Genomic DNA, 14,563 nt, shown 5'->3' on the forward strand with positions numbered 1-14,563 from the left:
GTGAATGCTGAGTCTTTGAGTATATTCAAGGCTGAGATAGATAGATTTTTGGACTAGGGGAATCGAAGGCTATGGAGATCGGGCGGGAACGTGGAGTTGAGGTAGAAATCAGCCATGATCTTATTGAATGGCGGAGCAGGCGTGAGGGGCCGCATGGCCTACTCCTGCTCCTATTTCTTATGCCTCAGATTAGGGTATAGACTAGTGAGCCTCATTGTCTGTCTAACCCTTGGTCTACCACACCTGGAAGTACTCTGTGCCAGAGCTGGATGGCATGAGTGGAGAAAGTGTTCTGTTCCTGGGCCTGGCCAATCTTCACCTTCCTCAGTGTAAGGGAATAGGAATTTTACAAGGTGGTGTGTCTTGGGCACTGGCATTCTACAGCAGGCAAGTCACAGGCTGCACAAGCTGGAGACAGCCCAGTTTCACTAATTGGCACTTCCTATGTAGGCTGAAGGTTATTTTGGCACAAAGACGAACTTTGTGTATAAATTGCCAGTCATTTAAAAAAAAAAACACACACAATTTTATTTCGGTCAAATCAAGGGAAGGCCAATTTTGTATTCATTCCTGCCCCATCTCCTTCCAGCTTGTCTACGAATTTTTCCTGAGATTCCTCGAGTGTGCCGATTTTCAACCAAATGTAGCCAAGAAGTACGTTGACCAGAAATTTGTCCTATCGGTGAGTAGCCCACTATTGCTGGACATGAAAGAGTAAAGACTTCAGCTGGGTAGCAGGGTGGTGTTGGGTGATTGTGTGATTGTGTGGTAGGATGTGGTTTCTGGTGCCTCTAACTTTAGCAAGCGGTGCAATGCTAGACTGGACCATACTGTTGGGAGGTGTGGAGCTGCAGCCAGGCTTTTTCACCATGCAGTGAAAGGAAGGGTCACTGGTCCACCTGATAGCTGACCATGGCGTGGTTTCAGCCGAGCCTTGGGAGTGAGGCGCTTGCCCAATCCAAAGGCCCACGCTCAGTGTGGCATTAAAAATGTTGAACATGAAAAGAATTCGCTCCAAATATTATATGCTCATACAATTGGTAATAAATGTTCCGCCAGTGTGTAAATCGACCGTGGTCCGAGACTGTCGGTGTGCTCAGACCAACACTCCATCACTGAGCAACTTGCTGTTTCAGCCTTGGCCCTTGGAATGTTTCCAGACTGAACAAAAATGTTGTTGTTTTGACATGTACTGTCCTTCATAAATATGCACTTTCTACTAACTAGCTTCAGCATTGGAACTGCAGAGGAGTCTCTCAAATCTTTTATTTTGGATCAAGACTCCGAGCCAGTGGCTAAAAATGGTGAAAAAAAATGCATTCTAAATGGAAATATTAGTGGAACTGGCACTTTGTAAAATGACACTATGCACAAAATGACATTGCCTCTGAAGATACAGACTAATGCTGTCCTAGCACACGTACTGTGTAAAAGAGTACAAGTCAAACAATCACAGCAGCTTTCGTGTGTGTTTCTTCCTTCTCCCAGCTATTGGAATTGTTTGATAGCGAGGATCCAAGGGAGAGAGATTTCCTCAAGACAATTCTTCATAGAATCTATGGCAAGTTCCTGGGCTTGAGGGCGTACATCCGGAGACAAATCAATAATATCTTTTACAGGTAATTGTGTCTAACGAGTTCATTTGGAGGGGAACCGAGAGGGGTTGGTGTGGAAAGTAGTAAATCAGCTATGAGTATGTTTGACACTTGTAAAATGCTGTCGTTTTCTGACTTTTTTAAACCAAAGGAAGCACATCCACCTGGACCCTTGTAGGGAGAGTTCTGAGTCCTGAATATGCTGCCTGAAAGGGCGGTGGAAGCAGATTCAATCATAACTTTCAAAAGGCAATTGGAAAATGGAACTGGAAAAATTTATGGGAAATGAGCAGGGGAGTGGGACTAATTGGAGAGCTCTTTCAAAGGGCTGGCACAGACACGATGGGCTGAATGGCCTCCTGTGCTCGCTGTTGTAGTTCCCAACATGCTTCCTGTGGTTGGCAGGCTAAACTTTTCCGAACTCCAGATACAAGTGACCATTTCACACTTCCCCCCCCTCTACGTATATTTGATGGAATATGTCCTGCTCACCAGGTAAAAGCCCCTTACGGGCTTCAGAAACAATGGGCCAGCGTAAGATTAGTGAGCTCAGTCAACCCCATCCCACATGCTGCTTGTATTCTTTGGATATTCGATTATATTGACACCGAGCTTAGTGTCGGCTCTGTATCTTGTTGTGAAATTTATTATCGGTGCTGCAGCTTATTCTTCTGGTAGGTTCCCTCCTTTAATGGCACCAGTTTCCAATGAAAAGCCAATTTAAATTGCAATCTATTCTGCTTGAAGTAAATAGCGCTCTCTCCCTTGTCTAACATTCAGCGTACAAATTGATCAGAATCTGTACACAATTTAAACGAATATTTTTGAATGAAAGTACAAGTCCAGATGTGTGTAGGTGTGTGTTGAAGCACTTCCATATCAATGGATAGTGCCTTATTAATAGTTTATATAATTTGATTATCTTGTGTCAAATGTTGTGCCCTGAATAAATAACTTTCTCTAAGTCTGTGAGTTGAGTCGTCTTCCCTACCTGACGGTTTAATGGATTAAATGCATCACCCAGCATGGTACTGAGGTCCACAGACCGGAGCGGTCCCAGGGTTAGTTCCTGTTTTTGGCCTGTGCCAAGTCAACTAATCTCGGCTATGGTAGCAGTTGGGGTACTACAATTGGCTTTAGGCCTCCTGCCCACCCAGACTAAGGCTCCTGTTCACTTTCTAGGAATTTGAGTATGGACAGGATCAGCCTGGCTGCGACGGGTCCTGGAGCGCCATCTTCAGGAGAGGAGGGGTTAATGATGGGATGTGATGTCCAAGTGGCTGCACTAAATTTGGAGATTCTTCATTTTCTTTCCAAAACTGATTTCCCCCTGAATGTTGGAGGACCAGTTGCCCCAGCATTTTGTTTTTATCTGATTACCAGCATTCGCGGTTTCTTGTTTCGTCTTGCCATTAAATCTTGAAATGGAGTGTGCTGACACTTCCTCAATCATCACCTCCTGTTCAGAAATATCTAGTGCAGCATACCCACATAATGAGTGGACGAGTGCCCAGTTCTCCAGGGAGAACGGTGTATTCAAGTGAATGTTAGACCTGCCGATCGGTGACGTTGGCTTTTGGTCCTTGGCCACTCTCTAAGTGAGCTCGGTTGTGTTCCCAGTGATTGGGATGAGTTAACAGGCCCAGACTGTGTTTCCACATCTGCGAAAAGCTGTACCTGATGACTCCTGTGTCCTGATGTAAGTACTTACATCAATGAAGATTTCAGGACAGAAGGCAGTCAGATTTTCTACAGATTAATCCAATAATTTTCAGTAAAAGTATGTGTCTTTGGCAAAGATCCATTTATATTTTTTTTTAATTAAATTCTAAAAGGAAATATGAAATGTTTGGTTATTTTCTTCAGCATCATCCTGTTCAGCTCCCACCAGAAACCTTGAAGCTTGGTCACTGACTGCATCTCCCTCTCTGGCTTCTCGCTCAGACTATGCCTTTGTCACAGTTCCACCCTATCAAACTCTGGTGTGTGTGTGTGTATTGTCACTGGATATTGAAGTATGCAAGCCTGGCTGATTTCCCTTCCCGGCTGAGTCTGTATCTTGCTTCTGCCCTCTGGTAAAGGAATTTTATTTTTAATTCTGGTTATCCTGACTACACACTGCACAGGAGAATCAACTGTGATGGCCTTCTATTTTTGTGGATTGTACCATTGATTTACACCGTACTTTGTTCCAACGAATTTCTTGGCAGGATGAATGCTTGCTACGGTTGTTTTGCAGTTCTAGCCCTGGAGAAGATTGCAATACCTCATGTTGTATTAATTCAGCTGTGAATGGTTGAATGACTGTTTTTCTTGGATGATTGGATTGATTATATACTTGAAAAGAGAATGTGAGATATATTTGAAAAGGAGAAATTTGCAGGGCTACCAGGAAAGAGCAAGGGAGTGGGATTAATAGGCTAGCTCTTTCAAAGCTGGCACAGGCACGATGGGTGAATGGCCTCCTCCTATGCTGTGATTCTTTGATTCAATGATTGTTGCTAAAAAAAAATTTACTTATCCTTTTTATTTAGATTTATATATGAAACTGAGCACCATAATGGGATTGCAGAGCTTCTAGAGATTTTGGGCAGGTGAGTGGTATTTTGGTTTTCGGAAGTTCGGGTAAAAGGTAGTCTACCTGTATCTACATCCATTGTAGATTATTGCTGGCTGTGTCTGAACAAAGTTACTGGTATCAGAGACTACGGGGGAAGTTCAATTATTCAGAAGATTACCCTTTGTAAAGACAACCATACCACTGGTGTCTGCTTAAAAGGTGTTTTGGGAATGTTTTCCAGCCAAATCAATCTGTATATTGAAAGTCGCACCCAGTGTAGGAATGTGGCGTTCCACTTTGCAAAGCATCATATGCTTGTAGGTTTAAAAAAAAATTGTGATTGCCTCAAATCGTCGCTCCGCCGGCCCCCGCTCTCCTCGCTCCGCCGGCCCCCGCTCTCCTCGCTCCGCCGGCCCCCCCACAATCCAATTAACTAAATAGAAACATATCAAAAGCAGCAAAAAAAAAGGGTAACCAATGGGAAAACAGAGCAACCAAACCGTCAATTTGTTATTTTCTTAAGTCATCGCTCTCAAACCCACAAGTATTGCAAAGTTGCTCAAATAAAATTGCTCAATTTCTTTGCACTTTCTGGTTGCCATTTATCTTCACTTGGGTTATTGCTGTATATACTAACCTGTTGTTGCATAACTGTGATACTGTTAAAAAGACCAAGGACTTCTGACTCTCCCCTCCCACACATCGCCTCCGGTTCCAATGCAAAGCTCCCCAAACGGTTACACCTGGGGACATTTATAAAAAATAAAAAAATAAAATAAAAATGACATTTGATAAACACAAGCAACCCACTATGTAACCTTCCTTTGAATGGATGGTGGTTGCCTGGTGTGCTGATTTGTCCAGCTGATGTCATGTCATGTGTGCATGGCAGCAGGTTGAATTCGGGTGGTGGAACTGTGGCCCAAGGGTTGGACGACTCCTGGGGCGGTAGAACCATGGGCTTATGGTAATGTCCCAAACTCCTCCATCACTATCCCTGGGTATCTCCTATCCCACTGGCGGCACAATGGTATACAGTTGGGAGGGAGTGGCCCTGGGAGTTCTCAACATTGACTCCGGACCCCATGAAGTCTCATGGCTTCAGGTCAAGCATGGGCAAGGAAACCTCCTGCTGATTACCACCTACCGTCCTCCCTCAGCTGATGAATCAGTACTCCTCCGTGTTTAACACCACTTGGAAGAAGCACTGAGAGTAGCAAGGGCACAGAATGTATTCTGGGTGGGGGACTGCAATGTCCATCACAGAGTGTGGCTCGGTAGCACCACTACCGACCGAGCTGGCTGAGTCCTGAAGGACATAACTGCCAGACTGGGCCTGCAGCAAGTGGTGAGAGAACCGACACGAGGGAAAACCTACTCGACCTCGTCCTCCCCAGTCGACATGTTGCAGATGCATCTGTCCATGACAGTGACCACCGCACAGTCATTGTGGAGACGAAGTCCTGTCTTCACATTGAGGACACCCTCCATCGTGTTGATTAGATTCAGAATAGCAGCTCAAAGCTGAGCATCCGTGAGACGCCATGTGCCAGCAGCAGCAGCAGAAGAATTGTATTCCACCACAATCTGTAACCTCATGGCCTGGCATATCCCTCACTTTACCATCAAGCCAGGGGACCAAGCCTGGTTCAGTAGAGTGTAGAAGATGGTTGAGCCCAGGACACTGCCCTGAGGAACTCCTGCAGTGATGTCCGGGGGCGGTGTCCAGTGCACTGAGTTGTTTTGCATCTATGTAGAACTGGTCACCTAGAAGAAGGTCCTAAGAAGCTTCGCAGAAACATGAGGAAAACAATGATTCTCGGGAGATTTCTTTAAGAACTGTACATGTGTAATAAATGAATTTCAAATTGTGATGGCACTTGTTGGGACACCATAAGTAACCTGGTGTATGAGCCTGCTTGGCTGAAGTGGCTGGTGCATAATGGGCTGTTTGCAACCTTGGTGTCATATTTGACCCTGAAATGAACTTCCGACCACTCATCCGCAGCATAACTAAGACCGCCTATTTCCACCTCCCCAACATCGCCCGTCTCCACCCTTGCCTTAGCTCATCCGCTGCTGAAACCGTCATCCATGCCTTTGTTATCTCTAGACTTGACTATTCCAATACACAACGCACTGCTGGCTGACCTCCTACATTCTACTCTACGTAAACTTCAGGTCATCCGAAACTCGGCTGCTTGTGTCCTAACTCGCACCAAGTCCCGTTCACCCATCGCTCCCATGCTCGCTGACCTCCATTGGCTCTCGGTTAAGCAGCGCCTCGATTTCAAAATTCTCATCCTTGTTTTCAAATCCCGCAATGGCCTTGCCCCTCCCAATCTCTGTAATCTCCTTCAGCCCCCCCCCCCCCGAGATATCTGTGCTCCTCTAATTCTGCCCTCCTGAGCATCCCTGATTATAATCACTGTGCCTTCTGTTGCCTGGGCCCCAAGCTCTGGAATTCTCTGCCTCTCGACACCTCTTCTCTTTTAAGACGCTCCTTAAATTCTACCTCTGACCAAGCTTTTGGTCACCGGCCCTAATTTCTCCTTGTGTGTCCTTTTTTGTCTTGCAACACTCCTGTGAAGCGCTTTGGGACGTTTTACTGCGTTAAAGACGCTATATAAATACACGTTGTTGTTGTAAAGCTGGTTAGTTCGAGTTAATTCTCGCCAAGTTCCCCCTACATAATGCAACTAGACAAAAGCGTGTGAAGTAAATGCGGAATGTGTGTGGGTTCTTGCCAAACCTCGTTGGCAGCAATAGGTAGCGGAGGAGTCAGACTTTTAATTCATGTGAGAAGCCTCTGAAGGGGAATTCTTGACCGAGGTTGGTTGTTAACCTGCTGATGTGCACATTGTGTATAGATATGGGACATCTCAGCACTGTCATTAACAGGCTTTGTGGGGGACCCGAGTTCAGTAAATATTCAAGTAGTTTGTGCTTGGGAGAAGATGAGCAGTTTTATTTGCAGCGGTTTGGGCACTACACTTTTTTTTTTTGACATCTTCAGTCCCTTGCCTGCCCATTTTAAAATGTTTCTCCCATTTCTCGCTCTCATTGGCTCTCATTATCCTGAGCCCAGGGATTAACAGTTGACCTCTTCTCCTCTTTGGCCCCTCTATATTGCTTTGAAACTGACCACTAGAAGCAGCCCATGCTGGCCCTTCCTCAGGCTGTGGTGCCTCCCCAATGTCTTTTGTGGATTTTGGAAGACTGAACGTTCCCTGTGCCCCTGACTGACCCCAGACCACAGCCAGACGTTCCATGTGCCCCCGTCTGGACCCCAGACCACAGCCAGACGTTCCATGTGCCCTCGTCTGGACCCCAGACATTCCCTGTGCCCCTTGCTGTACGTGCATGTTAACTTTCAGTGATTTGTGTACAAGGACAACCAGGTCCCTCTGAACATTTTCCAATCTCTCACCATTTAAAAAATACTCTGCTTTTCTATTTTTCCGATCAGTCGATAACTCCACATTATATTCCATTTGCCATGTTCTTGCTCACTCACTTAGCCTGTCTATATCAACTTGAAGCCTCTTTGCATCCTCCTCACAACTTACATTCCCACCCAGCTTTGTATCATCCGCAAGCTTGGATATATTACATTTGGTCCCCTCCTCCAAATCATCATAGATATATATTGTGAATAGCTGAGGCCCAAGCACTGATCCTTGCGGTACCCCACTAGTTACAGCCTGCCAACCTGGAAATGACCCATTTATTCCTACTCGGTTTTCTGTCCATTAACCAATCTTCAATCCATGCTAGTATATTACCCCCAATCCCATGAGCCCTAATTTTGTTTAATAACCTCTTGTGTGACACCTTATCGAAAGCCTTCTGAAAATCCAAATACACCACATCCACTGGTTCCCCCTTTATCTATTCTGCTAGTTACAACCTCAAAAAACCGATTTGTCAAACATGATTCCCTTTCATACATCAGTGTTGACTCTGCCAGTCCTATTATTATTTTCTAAATGCCCTGTTATCACATTTTTAATAATAGATTCTAACATTTTCCCTACTACTGATGTCAGGCTAACTGGTCTGTAGTTCCCCATTTTCTCTCTTCCCTCCTTTCTTAAATAGCGGTGTTATATTTGCTACCTCCCAATCTGCGGGAACTGCTCTAGAATCTATGGAATTTTGGAAGATGACAACCAATGCATCCACTATCTCTATAGCCACCTCTTTCAAAACCCTGGGATGTAGGCCATCAGGTCCAGGGGATTTATCAGCTTGCAGTTCCATTAATTTCTCCGGTACTTTTTTACTAATTTCTTTCAGTTCCTCATTCTCGCTAGACCCTTAGTTCTCCACTATTTGCAGGAGGTTTTTTGTGTCTTCTTCCGTGAAGACAGACGCAAAGCATTTGTTTAATTTCTCTGCCATTTTGTTATTCCCCATTATAATTTCTCCCGTCTCCGCCTGTAAGGGACCCACATTTACTTTTGCTAATCTTTTTCTTTTTACATACTTATCGAAGCTTTTACAGTCTGTTTTTATGTCTCTTGCTAGTTTACTCATTCTATTTTCCCTTTCTTTATCAATTTCTTGGTCCTCCTTTGCTTAAATTCTAAAATTCTCCCACCCTCAGGCTTACTACTCTGGCAACATTAGAAGCCTCTTCCTTTGATCTAATACTATCTTTAACTTCTCTTGTTAGCCACGGTTGGACCACTTTTCCTGTGGGGTTTTTGTGCCTTTAAAGGAATGTATATTTGTTGCAAATTATGTAAATTCTTTAAATGCTCGCCATTGCTTGTCTACCGTCATACCTTTTTTAATGTAGTTTCCCAATCTACCTTGACCAACTCGCTCCTCATTCCTACGTAGTTAGCTTTGTTTAGATTTAAGACTCTGGTTTCGGATTTAACAATCACTTTCAAACTCAGTATAAAATTCTATCATATTATGATCACTCTCTTCCCTAAAGGCCCCTTTACTACAAGGTTATTAATCAATCCTTTCTCATTGCACAATACTAGATCTAAAATAGCCTGTTCCCTAGTTGGTTCCTCAACATACTGATCTAGAAAACTATCCATGAATTCGTCCTCCACGTTATTACTGCAACACAACCTTTGGAACTCCTGGTCGTGGCTGCAAAGAATAGTATCTTTCCCCCTGACTATACTGTCCCCTACCACAACCATGTTCCTTTTTACCTCCCCACCCCCCCCCCCCCCCCCCCAAACTTAAATGGCCTCCTGTACCATGGTACTGTGGTCAATTTGCCCATCCTCCCTGCAGTCCTTGTTCTCAGCCATACAGGCAGCAAGTACCTTGTACCTGTTGGACAAGGTCAAGGGCTGAGGCTCCTCCATCACTTCATCCTGGGTCCTCGTACCTTCTTTACTCGCAATCACACTCTCCTGTCCCTGACCATTGACTATTTCTAAAGTACTGCTTAACCTAAGGGGTGTGACTGCCTCCTGGAACAAAGTTCCCAGGTAACTCTCCCCTTCCCTGATGCATCGCAATGTCTGCAGCTTGGACTCTAGCTCGACAACTCTGAGCTGAAGTTCCTCGAGCATTAGGCACTTACCACAGATGTGGTTGCTTGGGATCTCATTAGTCTCCACCAACTCCCACATGCTGCAGTTATGATACACCACCTGCACTGCCATCTCTATCAACCTTATTTTATTTATATAATTAGTTACAGTATTCAAATAATTTTTACTGTTGATTTTTAGTTTTAATTAGTTAACTTTATTGAATTAATAGCTTAAAACTATCATAGTTAATAACTCTCCCAGGTCTGAACTTAATCCACTTACCTAACCTAGAGAGCAAAAGAGCTGTAAAACTCACCAACCAATCACCTACTTGCTGTCCTGTGACGTCACTCCTTGTTTAAGTCTCCGCTCAGCTCCCTTTAAGCCGCTGCCTCTGCTCCGGTCCGTGCCGTGTTGATGGGTTAAAGAAGTTCTCTGATGAATAACAAAGATGGTGGATGAGGGTAGTGCGGTTGATGTTGTGTATATGGACTTTCAAAAGATGTTTGACAAAAAGTACCACATAATGGACTTGTTGGCAAAATTGAAGCCCGTGGGATTAAAGGGGCAGTGGCAGCATGGATACAAAATTGGCTAAGAAACAGAAAGCAGAGAGTAGTGGTGAACAGTTGTTTTCAGACTGGAGGGAAGTATACAGTGGTGTTCCTCGGGCTGATATTGGGACCGTTGCTCTTTCTGATATTTATTCATGACCTGGACTAATTTCGAAGTTTGCAGATGATGCAAAACTCTGAAATGTTGTTAACAGTGAGGAGGATGGAGGACATTGGTGGAATGGGCAGACACATGGCAGATGAAATTTAACACAGAAGTGTGAAATGATTCATTTTGGTGCGAAGAATGAGGGGGGGGGTGCAGGAACAGAGTGACCTGATGGTGTATGTACACAAATCGTTGACGGTGGCAGGACAAGTTGCGAAAGTTGTTAAAGGCATACAGGATCCTTGACTTTGTTAATAAAGGCATATAATACAAAAGCAAGGAAATTATGCTGAACCTTTATAAAACACTGGTTAGGCCCCAGCTGGAGTATTGTGGGAACCACACTTTAGGAAGGTGTCGAGGCCTTTGCGAGGGTGCAGAAGAGATTTGCGAGAATGGTACCAGGGAGGAGGGACTCAGTTATGTGGAGAGACTGGGGTTGTTCTCCTTGGAGCAGAGAAGATGAAGGGTAGATTTGATAGAGGTGTTCAAAATTTTGAAGGGTTTTGATAGAGAATTGGATAAATACTAGAAGGGGAAAAAATTACAAGGCTGTGGGGAAACCGCAGGGGGAGTGGGATTAATCGGATAGCTGTTTCAAAGAGCTGGCACAGGCATGATTGGCTGAATGGCCTCTTTCTGTGCTGTGTAAGTCTATGATTCTATAATTGAAGTGCTTTGACCTTGGTCTTTTTTTTACTTTATTGTATTAGGCTTTTTTAGTGTGGACTTTGCAAATGCTGATGGTGTTGGTGAAGGAGGGTATTCCCCATGCATGTTCTTGCCTGGCATTGGTAGAGGGTACAACAGTATCTTGAAGTGTTTTTTTTTTTTTTTACAGCTGTCCCCTAGACATTAAAGCCATTCGGGTTGAGGCAGGCAACCCATTGAGAGGCCTCTGCCATTGGCACTTCTAAGTCTGCTACTAGAGGATAAAACTGTGGGGTGGCTTGTTGCCGTCCCAGCTGGTTTCCTCCTCCTCCTCGACCTGGAGAAGTGGGGTGGGTATGGTTCAGTGGTTGCTCTTTGGTACTGCACCCAAGTGCCAAAAGTCTAGTCAAGTGAGTAGGTTATTCAACCATGGGATGGGATATCCTAGCTGAGTTCGATCCTGTTCACACAAGTGCTTTCCAGTAATGGTGGGGAGGAGGGGGCACTAGGTCTTAATCGGGGCAGGAATCCTGGATGGTTATTTTCCTCAGTCTAACTTTGGTGCGCTGCAACCAAATGCTGTCCCAGGTGAGACCAGTTAACTCTGCACAGATCCATGCATTCTCCTGATTGCACAGTTGAGACTGGTTCTTGCCTTGTAAAAGCAAGAACTTGCAGTCATATAGTGCCTTTCATGTCCTCGGACCATCACAAAAATTTCACAGACAACAAATAACTTTTTAAAATTGGAGCCACTGTTGTTTTGTTGGCAAATGCTGCAGCCATTTTGCACACGCTGCGGTCCCATAAATATTTGCGATAAGCTGTTTTTAGTAGTATTGATTGAGGGATAAATGTTGGCCAGAACGCTGAGAACTTTCTTGCTCTTCGAATAGTGCCATGAATTTTTATATACACTTTTATAGGCAGTCATCTGAAAGACTGCACCATTTTTAATTTTTAAAAAATGTAAAAATTGCATTTATTAATTCTCTGGATGTGGATGTTGCTGGCAAGGCCAGCATTTATTGCCCATCCCTAATTGACCTTGAACAACTGAGTGTCTTGCTAGGCCATTTCACAGGGCAGTTAAGAGTCACTTATAGGCCAGACTGGCAAAGGACGTTCATGAACCAGATGGGTTTTTATGACAATCTGGTAGTTTTGTGGTCATTACTTTTTATTCTAGATTTATTTAATTAACGGAATTGAAATTCCCCAGCTGCTGTGGTGGGACTTGAACTCATGTCTCCAGATCATTAGTCCAGGTCTCTGGCTTGGTAGTCCAGTAATATAGCTACTATGCTACCAGTGGTGGAGGGAGTAAATGTTTAAGGTGGTGGAAGGGGTGCTGATCAAGTGAACTGCTTTGTCCTAGATGGTGTCGAGCTTCTTGAGTGAGTGCAGCTCCAACAACAATCAGGCAAGTGGAGAGTATTCCATCACACTCCTTACTTGTGCCTTGTAGGTGGTGGAAATGCTTTAGAGAGTCAGGAGGTTGAGTCACGTGCCACAGAATACCCAGCCTCTGACCTACTCCTAGAATCATAGAAAAATTACAACACAGGAGGAGGCCATTCGGCCCATCATGTCTGTGCCGGTCGGACAAGAGCTACCCAGCCTAATCCCACCTTCCAGCACCAGGTCCGTAGCTCTGTAGGTTACGGCTCTTCAAGTGCACATCCAAGTACTTTTTAAATGTGATGAGGGTTTCTGCCTCTACCACCCTTTTGGGCAGTGAGTTCCAGACCCCCACCACCCTCTGGGTGAATTTGTTTTTCCTCATCTCCCCTCTAATCCTTCTACCAATTATTTTAAATCTATGTCTCTTGTAGTCACAGTAGTTATGTGACTGGTCCAGTTATGGTTCTGGTTGATGGAAGGGGATTCACGATAGTAATGCCATTGAATATCATGGGGAGGTGGTTAGCTGCTCTGCCTTGGTCCTTGTCTGGTGCGAATGTTACTTGCCACTTATCAGCCCAAGCCTGGATGTTGTCCAGGTCTTGCTGCATGCGGGCATGAACTGCTTCATTATCTGAGGAGTTGCGAATGGCACTGAACGCTGTCAGCGAACATCCCCATTTCTGACCTTCTGTTAGATGGAAGGTCATTGATGAAGCAGCTGAAGATGGTTCGGCCTAGGACACTCCCCTGAGGCACTCCTACAGCGATGTCCTGGGGCTGAGATGATTGACCTTTGACCGTGCAGTATGCCCTCAAAACTTATCAGCCTAGATTACGTGCTCAAATAATTTGAGGAACTGGTGGACTCCATTCACTTGGACACAGGGTGTCTGCGGTCTGTCATTACTGTAAGCATTTGTACCAAGTCCATTTAATGGAAATGTTTTGGTTCTGTTTGGGGGAGATTTCCTTTCGTCCGCTTAGGGAAAATGTAGTGCGTAAACCAAGGTCCATGTGTAGGTTTGCTGTTGACTAAGTGTATACAGCTGTGTTATGCTGAGCTGTACAGGGCAGAAATCTCCCAGGTTCCATCCTTGCTGAGCTGGTGGATGTGGAGGTGGGAGGAGAAATTGGTCAGGATTCCTGCCTCTGGAATGTGCAGAAGTAAAGACGAGATCGGGTTGGTTATGAATATCCTACTGACGCTTGCTGGGCTCACGTGAAGTAGTAGAGGGCTGTTGGCAATCGTGAATGAGAGTCAGCACCTTCAGGAGAAATAGGGAAGTTACCATGTGGAACACCAAAAGGAAAGTTTAAACTCCTTTACCTGGTTATTTGTGAGGTCTTTAATCTGTGTTCAGTGCCAAGTTTATATATTGATATGATGTGGTAAGTGTAGCGAGCCTAGAAGGAACAGGTGACTTTGGACCTATGGTTCCCAAAGCTCTCCGTCACTCGGGTTTTCCATGCATCATTTCTGGGTCTGTTGTAGACTGATAGCGATGAATTATTATTATTAGTCCACAACTTCATTATCGTTGTATCATGCCACTACCAGAACAGTGGAAGGTGAACTAGATTGACCTTGGTCACTTTTCGCTTAGCGATCCCTATGCTCTGTAAAAGATCTCAGAATATTACTGCAGTGTCAAACTCAAAAGTGAATAATTTATAGGCAGCGCAATTTTGAATACTCCAGTTAATTGTCAAGGGTTTAATTTCTCTGCACTCTCCTCTTTCCTTGTCCAGCATAATCAATGGGTTTGCATTACCTTTGAAAGAAGAGCATAAAATGTTCCTGATCAGAGTATTACTGCCATTGCACAAGGTGAAGAGTCTAAGTGTCTACCACCCACAGGTAAGGAATATTTCACCTTTACACTCACTGCCAGTCGGGACTCAATCCTGCAGCACATGCTTCAATATTCTGGATCTGCTTCCAAGCACTGGTTTGTGACTTTGGGTTGATTGGGGTGGGGGGGGGGGTGGGGGGGGGGGGTCCATGCAGCTGGAAATGCTGGCGAAACCTGTAGTGTATGTGCCTTTAAGAGCCCCCTGTGTACTGTAATGCCGGTAATGGCCACTCGGGCTATATAAGCCTGTATATTGTGTTG

At 44.7% G+C, this 14,563-nt stretch overlaps 1 protein-coding gene across 1 annotated transcript in view; it reads left to right on the top strand.

The window, feature by feature from the left end:
- The first annotated feature begins 4,135 nt into the window (after positions 1-4,135).
- LOC147113170 (serine/threonine-protein phosphatase 2A 56 kDa regulatory subunit delta isoform-like) overlaps positions 4,136-14,563 on the top strand; it is a 45,362-nt gene continuing 34,934 nt past the window's right edge. Inside the window, exons 1-2 of the mRNA XM_085998077.1 lie at positions 4,136-4,189; positions 14,199-14,307. Of these exons, the coding sequence (XP_085854203.1) occupies positions 14,242-14,307 (66 nt within the window). The 5' untranslated portion in view covers positions 4,136-4,189; positions 14,199-14,241. The remainder of the gene's footprint in view (positions 4,190-14,198; positions 14,308-14,563) is intronic.

The sequence above is a fragment of the Somniosus microcephalus genome, chromosome 9, assembly GCF_052327205.1.
Source record: "Somniosus microcephalus isolate GS21.2 chromosome 9, FLI_Smic_1.0, whole genome shotgun sequence".
In the NCBI taxonomy this organism is placed as follows: domain Eukaryota; kingdom Metazoa; phylum Chordata; class Chondrichthyes; order Squaliformes; family Somniosidae; genus Somniosus; species Somniosus microcephalus.